This window comes from Loxodonta africana, chromosome 4 (genome assembly GCF_030014295.1).
Source record: "Loxodonta africana isolate mLoxAfr1 chromosome 4, mLoxAfr1.hap2, whole genome shotgun sequence".
NCBI classification, from domain to species: domain Eukaryota; kingdom Metazoa; phylum Chordata; class Mammalia; order Proboscidea; family Elephantidae; genus Loxodonta; species Loxodonta africana.
The window spans coordinates 110,627,129-110,642,786 of NC_087345.1; the positions used below are offsets into that span (position 1 = coordinate 110,627,129).

General features: G+C 40.5%; 1 protein-coding gene across 3 annotated transcripts; it reads left to right on the plus strand.

The window, feature by feature from the left end:
- The first annotated feature begins 1,379 nt into the window (after positions 1-1,379).
- Positions 1,380-13,047, plus strand: PTHLH (parathyroid hormone like hormone). Of its 3 annotated transcripts, none has more exons than XM_010595616.3 (5): positions 1,380-1,671; positions 2,014-2,039; positions 2,212-2,340; positions 8,029-8,451; positions 12,616-13,047. In XM_010595616.3, exons 3-5 carry the CDS (start codon positions 2,237-2,239, stop codon positions 12,623-12,625), a joined length of 537 nt encoding a protein of 178 aa, XP_010593918.1. In that variant the 5' UTR covers positions 1,380-1,671; positions 2,014-2,039; positions 2,212-2,236; the 3' UTR covers positions 12,626-13,047. The 3 variants fall into 3 exon arrangements, with proteins under 3 accessions (XP_010593918.1, XP_010593908.1, XP_023410823.1); XM_010595606.3 differs by lacking the exon at positions 12,616-13,047 and adding an exon at positions 9,837-12,214; XM_023555055.2 differs by lacking the exons at positions 1,380-1,671; positions 12,616-13,047 and adding an exon at positions 9,837-12,214 and having other exon boundaries at positions 1,720-2,039.
- The last annotated feature ends 2,611 nt before the right edge of the window (positions 13,048-15,658 follow it).

Below are 15,658 nucleotides of genomic sequence, written 5' to 3' on the forward strand. Positions count from 1 at the left end.
GCAAATGTTAACTGCTAGTTGCATGAATGGGGGGAAAGAGAGCCGAGATGAGCGAGGATCGGTGAGAGGGCGCTATTTCACCCACCCATGGTAAAATCTGTGGAGCATCAGCCGGAAAGCCAGACTTGATAAAGGTCAGGTTCCCTTAATCATCCCAAATCTCTGAATCACACTAGCCTTCCAGAAAGTATAGAAACCTACCAGCAGGACTGCCTGTCTAGAAGACAAACATTCCTTGAATGGCTCCCAACTACCCGCGTCCTTTTCAGAAAGATAGAGGAGCCCGTTGGGCGGGTATCCACATCCGCTTCAATCCGTTCCTAGATGATAAAAAAAAAAAAAAAAAACTGCCCCGTAATTCAGAGCAGTCTTTCCTCCCCGCCCAATAACTTTTGGGAAGAACCCCCTGCTTTCTCTTCGCCTCTCCGAGGCAAAGCAGCATACAGCGATTGTTCCTCCGCATCTGCGGGCTGAAGAGACCTTTTGGCGCAAAGTCGTCCTAGAATAAGTAACAGGGGACTAAGGGGAGGTGACAACAGAGTAGGGTATCCGGAGAAAGGGTGAGTTTTACTCCTGTCTCTGGCGAAAAAGGTCGTATGCGCGCCCCAGGAGCGTTGGTCCCCCTCCGCATTTCAAAAAGGAGTCTCCGTCATCTGCGCGGGTTTTCTTGGACGGGCTCCAGATGTCCCCAGCTGTTCTGATGAAGCAAGAAATTCTATCTCGACCTGAAGTCTGAAACTGTTTTTGCTCTTCTGAGCGAAAGATCTCCCTTCCCTAGCCGATGCTCTTCATGCAGTTCATCCCAGGAAAAACTCAGGGAGGAGGGTTCCCATCACGCGCCCCGAGCTCCTAGGCGGGCTTAGGGCTCCTTAAAGCCACAGGCCAACGGCTCGCGACCTCTCCGCCGAGGCTCCCGGGAGCCCGCGCTCCCCGGCCCCAGCTCCTTGGTCTCCTCCTCGCCCGTCCGCCCCCGGCGGCCTCGGCGCCCAAGCGCCTGCCTGGCACAGTTGCTGCGGCGCGAAGGCGGGCACCAGCTGCCCAGGGCCGTCCGCACGGCTGCGGGGACCCCGACTCCCCGGATTCGCTGTGTGGGCCGCGGCCCGCCGGCTGGGCGGGAGGGAGCCGGTCCGCCCACGCCCCCGGCCGGGGGGACGGCGCGGCGTGCCCGAGCTCCGGGGTGGGGCATCAGTGGGGCTACGGGCAGAACCCAAGACGGCGGGGTGGGGACCTCTGCCGCTTGCTGCGCCTTCCCGACTCAGGGCGCCCCTCCGCTCGCTCCGGCCGCGCGGGGCCCGCTCACGCCGGTCGCCGCCCCCGCCCCCCGCGCGCCCGCCCGCCCGCCGGCGCCCTCGCTCGCCCCACGCGCGTTCCTAGGGCGCCACCTCTTTGCGACTCGCTCACTTCTTCGGCAGGTTTGCATCTGAGCGTGTGAACATTCCTCTGCTGTGCTTTCCACTCGCCTCCAACCTGTGCCGCCCGGCCAGCACGCCTCCCAGCCAGTGAAGCCGGACCCCCGCTGCCCTGCCGCTCTGGCAGCCGCCGCCCCTCCGCGCCGCTATAAACCCGCGCTTGCTGCCACCTGGCCCTCCCGATCGACGACACACACACTTGAAACTTGTTCTCAGGGTGTGTGGAATCAACTTTCCGGAAGCAACCAGCCCACCCGAGGAGGTAGACAGACAGCTATGTATATATACATGTGGGTTTCGCTACAGGGGACTCTGGAGACAGAAGGCCAGATTCTCGAAGAAGCTGACTCGGGGGGAGGGAGGAGGGACTTTTTCTTCTTTCGGGGGGGGGGCTAATCCTGCTCCACGAACCCCGGAGAGCTGCTGGCCAAATTAATTAGACATTGCTATGGGAGACGTGTAAACACACTACTCATCATTGATGCATATATAAAGCCATTTCATTTTCGCTATTATTTCAGAGGAAGCGCCTCTGACTTTTTTTTTTCCCCCTCTCTCTCTTTCTTTTTGGTCCCCTTTTGCCTGTGTGGTTTGGAAAAAGCAGAGTTGGAGTAGCTGATTCCTAAATAAGTAAGTGCTGAGACAGTATCCAGAGAAAGTTTTTTCTTTCTTTCTTTGCAATTTGGGAGATGCCCTTGATGTTGTAGAGGCTATTTGAGAACCGGCTAAAGGGAGGGAGGGAGGGAGGCAGTGCGGGGAGATGGAGAGTTTGGACTGACACTTTGGACCCCTTTCCATTCAGTTGCAGGTCGCAAGAGCGAGAGGATATGATGCTGCGGAGGCTGGTTCAGCAGTGGAGCGTCGCAGTGTTCCTGCTGAGTTACTCTGTGCCCTCCTCTGGGCGCTCGTTGGAGGGGCTCGGCCGCCGGCTGTAAGTGCCCCGTGCACCCCAGGGCGCCCGGTGAGGGCTGGGGAGGCCAGTGGGAGAGGCCGCCAGGCTGAGGCGCTGCCGAGGGCTCGCAGCGGTCACTGATGCACCTCGCCCGGGTTAGAGATCAAGACAATCCGGCTACCTGCCGGGGGCTGAACCTGGATGCCCAAAGCGGGCGGGAGAACTGGTTGAACCTCTGGGAGAGACAGGCTGGAGATAAGTTTTATGTGGGTTTCCGTAAGAGGGAGTATTTTACAGAACCTCCTCTAGACAAAGATCCTCTGCCCCTAGTGAAAGAGAAAAGTTACTTTTTCAGGACCTGGGAAGGTTTTGAAACTCTGCAGATTACAAGAGATTTGGATCACTCAGAGGAAGCTGAAGGATCTAGGGACATATGTCTCTGTGCACTTGTGTATACATACTGGATGTGGGTGGCAGTTTGTGAAAAGCAAAAACCTCACATCTAATTTTGTTATGAATGATGTAATTTTAAGCATATAAACTGGGACCATATTACATAATGAAGGCATATTATATAATAAAGTAGTAACAACTTTGCAATACCACAACTCCAGTGTTGGTATTGATACAGTTCAGGAACGCTAGAGTGCTTGATTTCAAAATGAATTTTAGGAGTGGAAACTTCTTTTCCTTGGAATTATTGCTAGCTGTTCTTTAACCCAAAGTTCAATGTTTGCATTGCAGACTGAAAACTTGCATTTTGGTATTCTCAGCGATTCTTTTAAGGATAATTTTGACTTTGAAATAACCATATATCCACCCACACCAGAGAGATATTGTATGACTGAAAAGTTGGAAAAGTGGTGTAGAGCAATAAGTAACATTATATTAAAAATCTGTTGGACCTAGCAGTTCATTAATGTGTGCAATACCATCTTTGGGTGATCTTTAAACTGCAGACTTGGTGTTCAGGATGGGAAAACTATAAAGTTCAAGAACTGAGAAGAGTTTGACTCCGGGTAAGGAATTAAGGAGAAGTTTTACACTAGCAATAAAAATAGTAATATCTAATATTTACAATCAAGTCCATAGCGCTTCCTTGTAAATTCTCGAGGGTGTACAAAAAGGCAACTGTTTTATATATGCCCTTGGTCTATTATTATTAGAGCAGAAAATCCTTAAATGAAATTATTTTAGACATGTCTGAGCCTTGGCACCAAAATGAAAATCTATTATGAATCTCCTAAGGCAAATTGTGTAGAACATTGTACCAAAGAGAAAGCTGCATTGTATTCTTCAAATCAACGTTTTGAGAATGTATTTCTGAACATTTTCTTCAGATTTTTTGCTCATTTTGAGACTTGTGTTAAATCCAATTCTTTAAAATCCATGTATAAATATAGGTAAAGACTGCATATTTAAAGACACAGTTAAATGTTGTATTTATTTGGCTAAGAAATGCTATCTTGGAGCAGAGCCAATTTTTTCTTTAAAGTTTTTCTTTAAAGTTTCTGAAATACCTGTTTTTCTTTTGAGAAACAAAATGAACTATGATTAAATCCACAGTTGTTGCATAAAAATAGAGCTAAGTTGTCCTAAGGGCTCTTTTTAACTCTTTCTTTGGTGCACCTTGCAAAATCCACATCAGAAACCATTCAGCAGCCAGAGACTCTGTTAGAATTTTGTTTGTGGGTGAAATATAATATTGTCATTAAACACTCACACTCAGCAGACAGTTATAAAGCTACCACAAAACATTCTTACAGCTAATGGCTAATAGATCATCACATTACAGCCATGGTTTTTCATAGAGGCTGAAATCATCAGTAGATGAAGATGTTTCATCAAACGATTACTGCCAAATGGAGTTTAAAAAAACAAGTGATTATTTTTGCATTGCTGCCAAGTAACAGTAAATTTTGTGTGTAGACAAAACATTAGTCTACTATTACACTAAATCAAGCTAGTTTCTTGAGAGAAATTTTAACATGCAATCAAACTATTTTACTCCCCAATTATTCTTCACACCAAGTAATAGGGCAGCTGCTTTGGGAGTACAGATTTTTTTTTCACTAAGGGAGAGTGAACTACTACAACAATTACAGTGCCTAAACCAAGCAAAAGGAGGCAATTAGCAGCCGTGAATCTTTTGAACTTGTTAGTCCAAAAGACTTTAATTAATAGGGTTTGAGCATGAGTAAGTTGGAAAGTGAAGCAGATGGACATGGTTTTGGACAGGTGGATGTCTGTGTTTAAGCTAGAGAGGGAACCCCAGCATATTCAGAAACCTAAAACATCATTGGCCGATGTGCTTGGGAGCCAGACTGGGTCTCTTCCACTTAATGAAACGCATAACTTTCACATGAGTCATTTGGGTTGGAAGGGACTTATGGTGAGTCATCTTAACTCTAACACCCTAACCCTGTCTCTTCCATGTACCACAGAACTTTTTTTTCTCAAACACAGAGTTCTGGCCTAGGAGGTTAGCATCAGCACAAGAGTGCTGCTTCCTCCTGCGCTGGAAGAGGGATTGGCATTCCTCTGTTTATTCCCTGTGTTCCTTGACAGTTCCTTAGAAATTTAACTTCCCCTGGAAACTCCCTAGAGAGTCATTTTTCTTTAAAGCTATGTTTTGACTGCATTTAGAGTTATCTTTGATAAGCATTTTCTCCAGGTTTTGCTTTTTTTTTTTTTTTACAAAATTCAAAGGAGTCCATAAAGCATAATATACTTGTTGTTCTGTTTTAGAGCTTTTATAGGGTTGCTATGAGTCAGAATCGACTTGACAGCAACAGGTTTTAGAGCTTAGGTATGTAATAAATGCCATGTGAACTATGATGCAATGTAGTGTTTACAGACATACAGAGTAACAGACTGTTACTGAGGCCATATTTACAACTTAGTGTTCCAGAGTTATCTAACTTAAAAACTTCCTTTATTTGAATTTATTATTCACCACCTACGTATATCTAGTTCGTGCCTGCCAGCCATTTATACTTGTGTCAGATTATGTCTTATTTTAGAAATACATAGAAAGCCCTATGGACCTTATGCCTTGTTCATGATAGTAAATACCATTATATTCCTGCTCCTCTAATTCAGTTTCCCACTCAGCCGTTCATTCTTCACAATGTTTTAAATGCAGGAGTCTTTGAAATACTATCAGCATTTTAAGTTTAGCGTTTAAGAACATTTGTGTTTTGTAATATACTAACAATTACCCCTAGAAGGTGGAAGGAAAGCTTTGCGCCTCACAAGAAGTGTACTATTTAAAACTGGACAAAGCTGTGCCATATTGTAGGCTTTTTAAAAAATAGAAGGATAGAATGATCACTCCTTTTCCCATGAGAACCATCCTGGGAAAGTACAGTGCTTAAGTTAGGAGGACTCTGTGACTCACAGTTGACAGGCTGGCCGGGACGACAAAGCGATGCATGCCAGTCAGAGTGGGCATGAGCAATGGTGGCTTGATTAGAACAGACAAACCATTAAAAGTTTGGCTGAGAGTTAAGCTAGACTGGACTGTATTATAAATTTGGAGCAGTGTAGATAGGTTGGGCATGTACCAGGAATCGAGAAAGAAATAAAAGCGCCCAATACTATAAATAATCCCTGGTTAATAACTTCTTTTTAATGGGATATTTTGCTAAAAGTTACTTTTAAACGGCAGTACTTGTGAAATATGCAATTATGTCAGTCCTATTCTTTTTGTCCTATTCTTACAAAGTGTTATTAGAGACATAAATACATTATACCAAAGCATCAAATTTTTAGATTATTAAAAGTTTCCAGAATACAAAATGTTACCACAAAGCAAGTGAATTTTAATCTAGTCACATGTGGCACCTTCAGAAAGGAAGAGAGCCTCCTTCATGGCTCATTTAAACCAAGCTCCTGTTAAATTCCTTTCCGTTAAGTAATGTCTTTTTTAAACACGCTACATGGCTTAAAGTCATGCCCCACGCTAAAATATTAGAAGGAAGCTGGGATTCTGGCTATGAGATCCAGGGCAACGATGACCATATTTTCATCTCTTGTTCTCTTCTTTAGCTCATAGTATAACTAGACAATCTCTCACCCCTCAAAGAGAACCCAAACTCTAGGAACCCTAGTTCCCTATTTTGGTGAGGAAAATGCACTGCTTGAGTCAGTAAGGTTGGTCATCAAAGAAACTGATCAATTGCTGTTCATTTACCTGTTGTGGTTCCCACCACTGCCTTATTACCCTTCGCATTTCCCTTCTTGTCCCCTCAACATAAGATGCTTCAGTTTCAGCAGTAGAAAGGGTAAAGGAGGTTGAAAAGCCAGTATTGGTTTTAGAATCGGAAGAATTCATTTTGGGGGCCCTGGTTCTGCTACTTTCTTATTGTATGACCAAGGGCCAGTCATTTAATCACTCTGAACCTCACTATGTCTGTCTATTAAAATGGGGATAATAATGTTGGTTATTTTTGCATTTGTCAGAGAGTTAAGGCGTTACACTAGAGAAGGCAATGAGTGACTCAGACACCATGTGTCAGAGGAGTAAGAATACTTGGGATACAGCCCTGTGAAATGCCCTCAGGTACCTTTGAAAGTGAGCCAGTTTGAAGGGTCATTTGAATGGTAGCAGTTGGAGTTGGGTGAGGCAGGGTTAAGGCATGGTATGACTGATTAATGTGTGTGAGCCTTAAATATGCTTAATAATGTGTATGCAGAATAATAAAAGAATACCTGGATGGACATTTCAGCAAGAGTCAAGGCGTTACCCAAAAGAATTGACAGAGAATTAGCGTATTCTTTTTCACTGTATTTTCAACAGAGTGATGTTTAAAAAGAAAAATCACTTCATATTTGTTCCTAGAAGCATATTAAGACAAAAAGAGGAAGCAGAAAAGTTAATTTCTCAAAGAATTACTAAATACCCTCTGAAACTCTAAATTAAAAAAAAAAAAAACTTGAATCATTGAATAGAATGATCTCATTTAATTTAAACACACAAAGAAACTCATTTTAAGGAGACCACCTACTACTTTACAGAAGAATGTGAGTTCTCTCTCTCTCTCTCTCTCTGACAGCTAACCTTCAAATATAGGTTCTTGGTAGCTGGTAGTCTGACACCATGTTAAAATTCAGCCTGTTAGTCAGGTGGTTTTCTAGACAGGCTTCCCTGGTCACTTCATCCTTCAGCCTTTGTTTGCCTTACTCTTACAGCTTGCTGCTGCTCTTCGAGATTCTTTATTGTTATTTTCTTAATGTGGGAACTGTGTGTGTGTATGGGGGTGGGGGAGAGTGCTCAGGTAAAATCAGCCTTCTTTTTATTTGCTGAGCTTGGACTTCTGAATTTATTTCCTCAACAGAACTCTGAAAGGCTCTGTGAAGAAAAGCTCAGTGGTTTCTGTCCGTTCCTGATAGCATAATGGAATCATAACACTTCAGATCTGGAAGGGAGCATAGAAAGCACTGATGCAACTCCAACCTTTGGTGCAGATGAGGCACATAAGGCCCAGGAACATTCATGTTCTTGCCAAAGTCACACACCTAGTGAGGGAAAGAACCGGCAGCCAGAGTTTCCTAACTGCCCGCTCTTGCCTTTCCACTCTCTAACCCTCCCCGCTAAGGCGAGCTTGCTACTGTTGCAACTCTTACCCTGTATTTGGACAAACTAAAGGAGTTTACTCATGTCTTTATTGTCTCTGCCAACAACTAAAATTTATTTTCTTTCTCTCCTGATATTTTTCCTTAAAGCAAAAGAGCTGTGTCAGAACATCAGCTCCTCCATGACAAGGGAAAGTCCATTCAAGATTTACGGCGACGATTCTTTCTTCACCATCTGATTGCAGAAATCCACACAGCTGAAATCAGGGCTACCTCAGAGGCTTCCCCTAACTCCAAGCCTCCTCCCAACACAAAGAACCACCCTGTCCGATTTGGGTCTGATGATGAGGGCAGATACCTAACTCAGGAAACCAACAAGGTGGAGACATATAAAGAGCAGCCACTGAAGACACCTGGGAAAAAAAAGAAAGGCAAGCCTGGGAAACGCAAGGAACAGGAAAAGAAAAAACGGCGAACTCGATCTGCCTGGTTAGACTCTGGAGTACCTGGGAGTCGGCTGGAAGGGGACCACCTGTCTGACATCTCCGCAACTTCGCTGGAGAGCAATTTATGGTAATACTTTTCTGGCCCATAGCCTCTCCTTGGGGCTCTCGGCTGGGTTTTGTAATCTTCCTTCTGCTTTGACTTGGACAAACCTAGAATTTTCTCCCCTTTAGCATCTGTACCAATTGCTCCACAATTTAAAAGTTTATAAAACCAAGGTGACCCAGAATATTGTCTGCGTAGAAGTAGTAACACTCCTCCACCCCCCACACTCACATTTTACAACTTCTTTCTCTTTCTCCACCATCCCACACCCCAGCACCAATTCATTTCCACTCTGCTAAATAATTTAATTTCTTATTTAAGCCTCAGAAGCTAGTGATCATCTTCATTGTTTGCTAAAGAAGTATATTGATTTCCCTATTCTTACATCTTCCCACTTGTGATAGTTTTTCATTTCTTACTTTTTTCACTTGAAGAGAGAATATGAAAGACTTCTGCTTTGATAATACCTAGAAACACTATAGAACAATATCTTACGATAAAAATTTCTCAGCCATTCATACTTATAGATTTAACTCTGGATCCTACCAGTGTATTAAAAAAAAATCATGGTTTCTAAAAAATGTTAAGTGTTGATTTGAGAAGTATATAAGTTTTTCTCATGCATTTATTTGCTCACTAAAACCAAACCAAACCCATTGCCATCAAGTCGATTCCGACTCGTAGCGACCCTATACGACTGAGTAGGACTGCCCCATAGGGTTTCAAAGGAGCATCTGGTGGATTCAAACTGCCGACCTTTTTGGTTGGCAGCTGTAGCTCTTAACCACTACGCCACCAGGGTTTCCATTTGCTCACTAGCAAGTTGAAATAATTTTTCTGGGATAATGCAGTAGGAATAATAAAACCTCAAGTTTATATGGCTTGTTTAGCCTCAGTTCAAAGATCAAGTCGTGATTACGTTCATAGGCTAAGAAGCTGAAAAGCTTAGGTTCAAGTCTTGGGTATAAACTTATTCCAGTCACAACCCTTGACTTGCTCTTTCTAAGATTCACTTTTCTCTTCTGCAAAATGCAGATTAATAATTGTACCAACTTCATCAGATTGAGTGAAGATTAAAGATGATTACTTGGGTTAAACCTATTATATACTAAACATCCAATAAACTGCAACTTATTATTTTAGTGCTTTTAGATCTAGTTCTGATGGTACCTGCTGTGTGTATGCGTGTGTGTGTTTCTGTGAGGCAAAAAGGGGACAAGTGTTACTCTCATTTTATAAGATAGGAAACCAAGGCATTCCACTGTTAAGTACCTGAGCAAGGACATAATCAGTCCTCGGAACTGGAATTTATTTCCCTGTTTCCTGATGCTCAGAACAGTGCTTTATTGGCACTTCTTTTTACATGCATTTCTACTGATAGGATCTTTTTTCTGTTTTTTACTTTTCAGTACAGCACTTCTATGGGGTTTGAAAGAGGAAAACAACACAAGAACGCATCATACGCAGCCAATGATCCCATTATTTAAAGAGCCCCCTGTGACTTCTCCAGTCTTTTCCACTGACTCTGGTAGACATAGGATTACAGAGTGATATTTCAAAGGAGAGTTGGAACTTATTTGCCATCACTTCTCTCTTTGAGTTAAGTTGACAAAACTCATTAAATAGCATATAAAATGGCAATTAGATACAATTGAAGTACAGCTTCAGTAGTCAAGGGGCAAGTGGCATTAGAGAAAACTTTAGCACAGTGAAAGACCTATTCACTACAGATATTTAATAGCTCTGTAAGGGGTAGCAAGCCCTATAAGTTCTGGCTCACTGTATATCTTCAGTGCATTTTAAGATATGATCCTAATAGCATATATTTATACCTAATGCAAGGACTCTACTTTTTGCTAGAATCTGATTTTATTAATTGTCTTACTATACATATATATACATATATACTATATATATAGTTAATTATGGAAGTAACTCTTATATTAATAGAAGTATAAATGCTTCCCTAAGGATTTTATTCATTTAAAATTTGCAATGCTCTTAAGTATCTAGAGAATTAATGAAAATAAGCACTTGTCCATTCTTATGCCCAAAGCTGCTCCTAAGTTAAAGTAGGTCTAGTGAAAATTAAGCAGTGGCCTAATCAAATCCAGACCTAGGACTGAAAAATAAAAAAATAGAATGTTTCTGCTTTCTGTTCCTTGGTTATAAGGGATGCTCATGGAAAGCACTGATTGTTTGGCAGCCAGATGTTGGCACTCTCCCAATACAACCCCACAGAGAGGTACAGGGAAGAGTGGGGGAATTTAGTAGTGTATTGATGAGAACATATGGGCTCTGAAAATTTTGTGATTCAAATAAAATCTTTTCAGAATACCGATTTTAAAGTTTTATCAAAGAGCAGTCTTTTATTAATGTCTTCTTTTTAGCACATTGACATTATTACTTGATTATCTGAGAGATCTGATGAGATGGCAAGCATGAACTTTATTATAATATATGTAGTATTTTTTTAAAGTAACTACTGAGTTAAAATTATCTGTCTCCTCTCACATGTACAGTTCAGTGAAAAATACATAGCTTTAAATTTTAGAAATTACATTGTGAAATTTTTGATGTTGCAAATGAGATGTCCAGATACAATGGGACTCATTTAATTGAAATTACATAGTTTTGCCTTGGTAAATATTGATTTAGAAATAGACAATTAATTGTTAAAACTTTTCAGCTAGAACTCTGAAGTGTGATCATGCACATACGTGCACACACAAAAACATACATACATACTTTTAGATCATGTTATATTTTAACTTTGCTATTCCAGTATGTGCCTTTGGTGAAGAAAAAATCAGGATAAAAGATAGCAAGCAAACAGGCTGGGCAAGATGAAAGATAATTGAAAGAATCCTTGGTCCTTTAACTTACTCTTTTTTTCTTTCCTTCTGAGGTTATAATTGTACAAAATACTGTTCATTTTCTCCTTGCTTGTGTTATTGTTAAACTCAATTCATTAAATACCATTTAGTATCAAAAAACAATTTCAAATAAGTACAGTATGAAAATTATTGATTTTTGTGGCCTTTTTGGTTTTGTTCATAACATCCATCTACATTCCCCCACCACTTGAAATTTTAATCTTAAACTTTCCTTTTCTCTGCAATTAACAGCTATTTCACCATTCCAACTAGAACCATTGGTACAGCAGTCAATTTCTTAAAACTTTAAAACACCCTAGATGCTCAACTTGCTTTTCTTTGTTCAGGCTGCACATAAAACTCCTAAATGTCAAGAATTTGCTCTTTTTTAGGTCTCACACCCATACGTGTCTGCCATGTAAAACTGTCCACAACCCTGGCTGTTAATGCAGTGGCATAGCCAATGAAATTCCATTTTGTAGCTGTTTCCCTAGAAACCAATACAGATCCACTGAAACAGACAACACAGAGAGAAGATAAAACAGGAAAGAAAAGCAGAGGAAAGCCTGCTGACCCATCTTAAGATATTGTCATCACAGAACGCAGAAAGGTTAGAAAGGTGTCAACCCCAACGGGGTACCTTATTCTGAGTAATAAAACAAACAGATACGGGGTTGCCATGAGTCAGCCATGAAGGCAACTTTTTTTTCTTTTGTCTTTTTTTAAGTACATGACAGTTATCATCCCAAACATGCTCTTTTTAACTACACACCCTTCCAACATTTACCCAAAGTCACATACTTTCACTACACGCACCACACCCTATTATCTTAGCAGGGGATTGGCCTAATGAGAGCCTGAAGAGAATAAGCAATCTTTGTATCATGCCTGTCATGTGTCACTGGGGAATAAAGGTGTATCTGATGATGGATTTCCCACCCAAATCTCAGATTTCTACAAATTTCCCACCATATCTCAGATTTGTCCCTCTCTTACCAAACTTGCCAGCTGGCAGCTCTTTGAAAACTTTCACAGGGTCTCCTTTTTTGACGGACGATAATTAGAAAGCAGGCCCCTTTGCTTTTGTACCACGTTAATCACTTAGTCTGGTCTACAACCCTGTTTGTAACAGAGGTTCTGGCGAGATAGGTAGATCCCACAGGTACCTTTTGTAGGAGATATTTATAAGAAATCTCCTGAATCTCTTTGACATTGTGATTCTGTGTTCCTTAATTTATACCCTTTATGTCCCTTCACTTGTAAGGAGAATTAACCAGCTTTCTCCTCTTCTTCCCCTTCCTTCTCTTTGCAGGAGGCATTGAAATTTTCAGCAGAGGCCTTCAGAGAACATATTGCAGGATTCTGTAATAGTGAACATATGGAAAGTATTAGAAATATTTATTGTCTGTAAATACTGTAAATGCATTGGAATAAAACTCTCCCCCATTGCTCTATGAAACTGCACATTGGTCATTGTGAATAACTTTTTTTTGCCAAGGCTAATCCAATGATTATTATCACATTTACCATAATTTATTTTGTCGACTGATGTATTTATTTTGTAAATGTATCTTGGTGCTGCTGAATTTCTATATTTTTTGTAACATAATGCACTTTAGATATACATATCAAGTATGTTGATAAATGACACAATAAAGTGTCCCTATTTTGTGGTTAATTTTAATGAATGCCTAAATATAATTAAACTGATTTTCCTCTGTGCATGTAAAAATAGCAGTATATTAAATTTGTAAAGAATGTCTAATAAAATGTAATCTAATTACATCATGACTCAGTGGGTGAATTATATCCTTTAAGATTTCTAGTGGAAGGAACATGATGTAATTTTTTTTTTAACTGCATTTTAAAATGGTCTCAAGCTTAATATGTTTATTTTGGTACATATTCCAACACTTTCATATTAGCCTTTAGTTAAGTACCGCGTAGAATGTATTTTGTTTAATCTTTCATGCAAAGTCAATACAATGGCTGAACTACCTAGGCATCATTTTAGTAAGTACATTCAATTTGAGGTGGAGACAGGAGAGGGCAGGAAAAAAGCAGAGAGAAGCCAGGAGAAAGGATTAAAGAAACTTAGTCCAGTGAGTCAACCTGAGCTTGAAAAAAAAAAGGACGGGGGTGAAGTGGAGAGACAGGTCAGGAACTTGAAGGCAAGGAGTAATTTTAACCACATATGAAGTTTAATTTGAAGAATCTTGTTCTTACTGGTAACAGCAATAATAAGCATAAAAGAGCTCCTTGAGAATTCTGCTGTCAAGCTTCTTCCAGAGAACAGAGACTCAGGTTTGGGAGCTATGTGACAACTCAAAAAGCCTTCAAAGTTTGGGATATCCCAGCTGATTCCTGTGAGATCACAGCTTTTGGGGCCGAGGTGGGTGTAATACCATATAGGAGCCCCTTTCCTTTGATATCATCCTAGTTGTTCCTACCTCTGTGTTGGGATGAAAACAGAAGCATCTTTCCTTCCACAGAATTTTATTCTTTACCTAGTGGCAGCTCTGAACACATCAGTTAAAAAACCAAACAAAAAACTATGGACCCAGCAAGCACATATTTAGGAAGTATCCTCTTTATGTGCAACATCCTGCTAGATGTTTGTGGGATGCACAGGAAGTAAAATGCTCTCTAACGCCAGTGGGTAGATTTTACAGGCTCATACTTGAAACAACTAACCTTCCCAGTTTAAGAGACTGCTGGGTTTATGACATGATCCAAAATTCTATGGACATTTCAGAAAAGGAGAGAAAGTTAGGAGAGAGTCATCTGGCTGGGTGTGACTAGGGTAGTGTTTCTGGGAGGAATATGCTAAGATCAGACTAATTCATATTTTCTCTTGAGTCCCATAGCCTTCAAAAGAGGACCTGTCTTACTATATTTTGGTAAGATTTTCGAAGCCACATCAGTGAACAAAGAAGAGAATTTGTGCTTAGCTTCACTTATGCATTTGTTGGATCTGGTTTTTATGCCGAAGGAATGTTTAGAAGTTTAAGCCCTATTATACCTGTACGGAGAAAGTAGTTTGGAATGCTTTAAAAACACATATAACCACATTTTGCAAAACTCCATTTGAAACCCTAAATCTTAAGGTTGCGCCAAATCCTTAGAAGGCATTCACTTGAAAAAATCTGTTTCTAAACACTAGTTTGGTAAACACTTGGACACTGGGACAAGGAAGTATCACATTCACCTTCGAATACAAGTCATCCTCAAGTTTTTCTTCACAAGAATCTCATTTCTGAAAAAGAAAGGGGGAAGAAGAAATTTGGAGATTTGTAGCTATCAATTCTCCCCAAAGCATTATGGATGCAATCATTGCCTTTACTAATACCTTAGATCCTCTAGCAGTAAAGGAGTAAAGTTATGGGATAAGGGATAGAGCAGGAAGGTGAAGGAAGCTCAAAACAGTTGTGGCCCACTATCGTCAATTTCTATGAAAGAAAAACTAAAATATATAATTAAAGATAAGTGTTTAAATGTAAATAAACTCTTGGAAAATTACAGTCCAAGTGAATATGGCTTATCCTTGACTTAAATATTATGTTCATAAAGCAGTAACAATTTAAATAAAGGCAAGTCGGACTAGGTATTCTGGAATTGAAAAAAATAAAATCTAATCTGGTAACACGCAAGTACCTTCCTCAGGCTACTCAGACAGAAATTTGGTGTTTAATCAGACAACTAATATACATTTGTGGACATTGTGGAGTCCATCTCAAAAAAAAACTAGTGATACGTGTGAAAACTATTTCTTTCCTCTGTATTCTCTTAGCCATCACTCTAAAACCAGTACATTGTAAAGTATTGTGCTCATAATGCGGCTAATGTATTCATGGCTCCATTGTGAACCAAGATCAGGGCTGAAATTAGTCATTCTCAAAATCTCTAAAGCAAACTTTGGCGTCCTTCCTTGTTGCAAAAATTAGTTTGGAAATACAGGCAGCATCAATCTGAGAAATAAGGAGACACTAAAGCTTTTCTTAGAGAAAAGCATAATAATACATCTTGATGGTTAAGAATTCAGATTTAATTTTCCTTTGTCTATTCAGCTGAGCAAAGCAACTACATATATTTACCTTTCTGTATCTACCATTCAAGTACAAAGGGAGTTAACCTTTTTAAAATTCAAAAACTCTCTCTAATACACTATAGAATGTACCTAACAATAACAGTATCAAGTATGACTTCAGTTCCATCTTACAGTTAGTTAATTCATTGAACACACACTGAAACATGATTTAATAGATGCTCGCAAGTCCTTTTATAAGAACTCCCAGAACACTCACACTGTCACAAGGTATTAACTTGAAGATAATCTATAATTTAATTCTATAGTA

Bases quoted from the DNA above. Each gene is read 5' to 3' on its own strand.
- PTHLH (XM_010595606.3), top strand. From the start codon at position 2,237: ATGATGCTGCGGAGGCTGGTTCAGCAGTGGAGCGTCGCAGTGTTCCTG. The intron at 2,341-8,028 runs GTAAGTGCCCCG...TTTTCCTTAAAG, and splicing joins GAGGGGCTCGGCCGCCGGCT to CAAAAGAGCTGTGTCAGAAC. The intron at 8,452-9,836 runs GTAATACTTTTC...TTTACTTTTCAG, and splicing joins TCGCTGGAGAGCAATTTATG to TACAGCACTTCTATGGGGTT.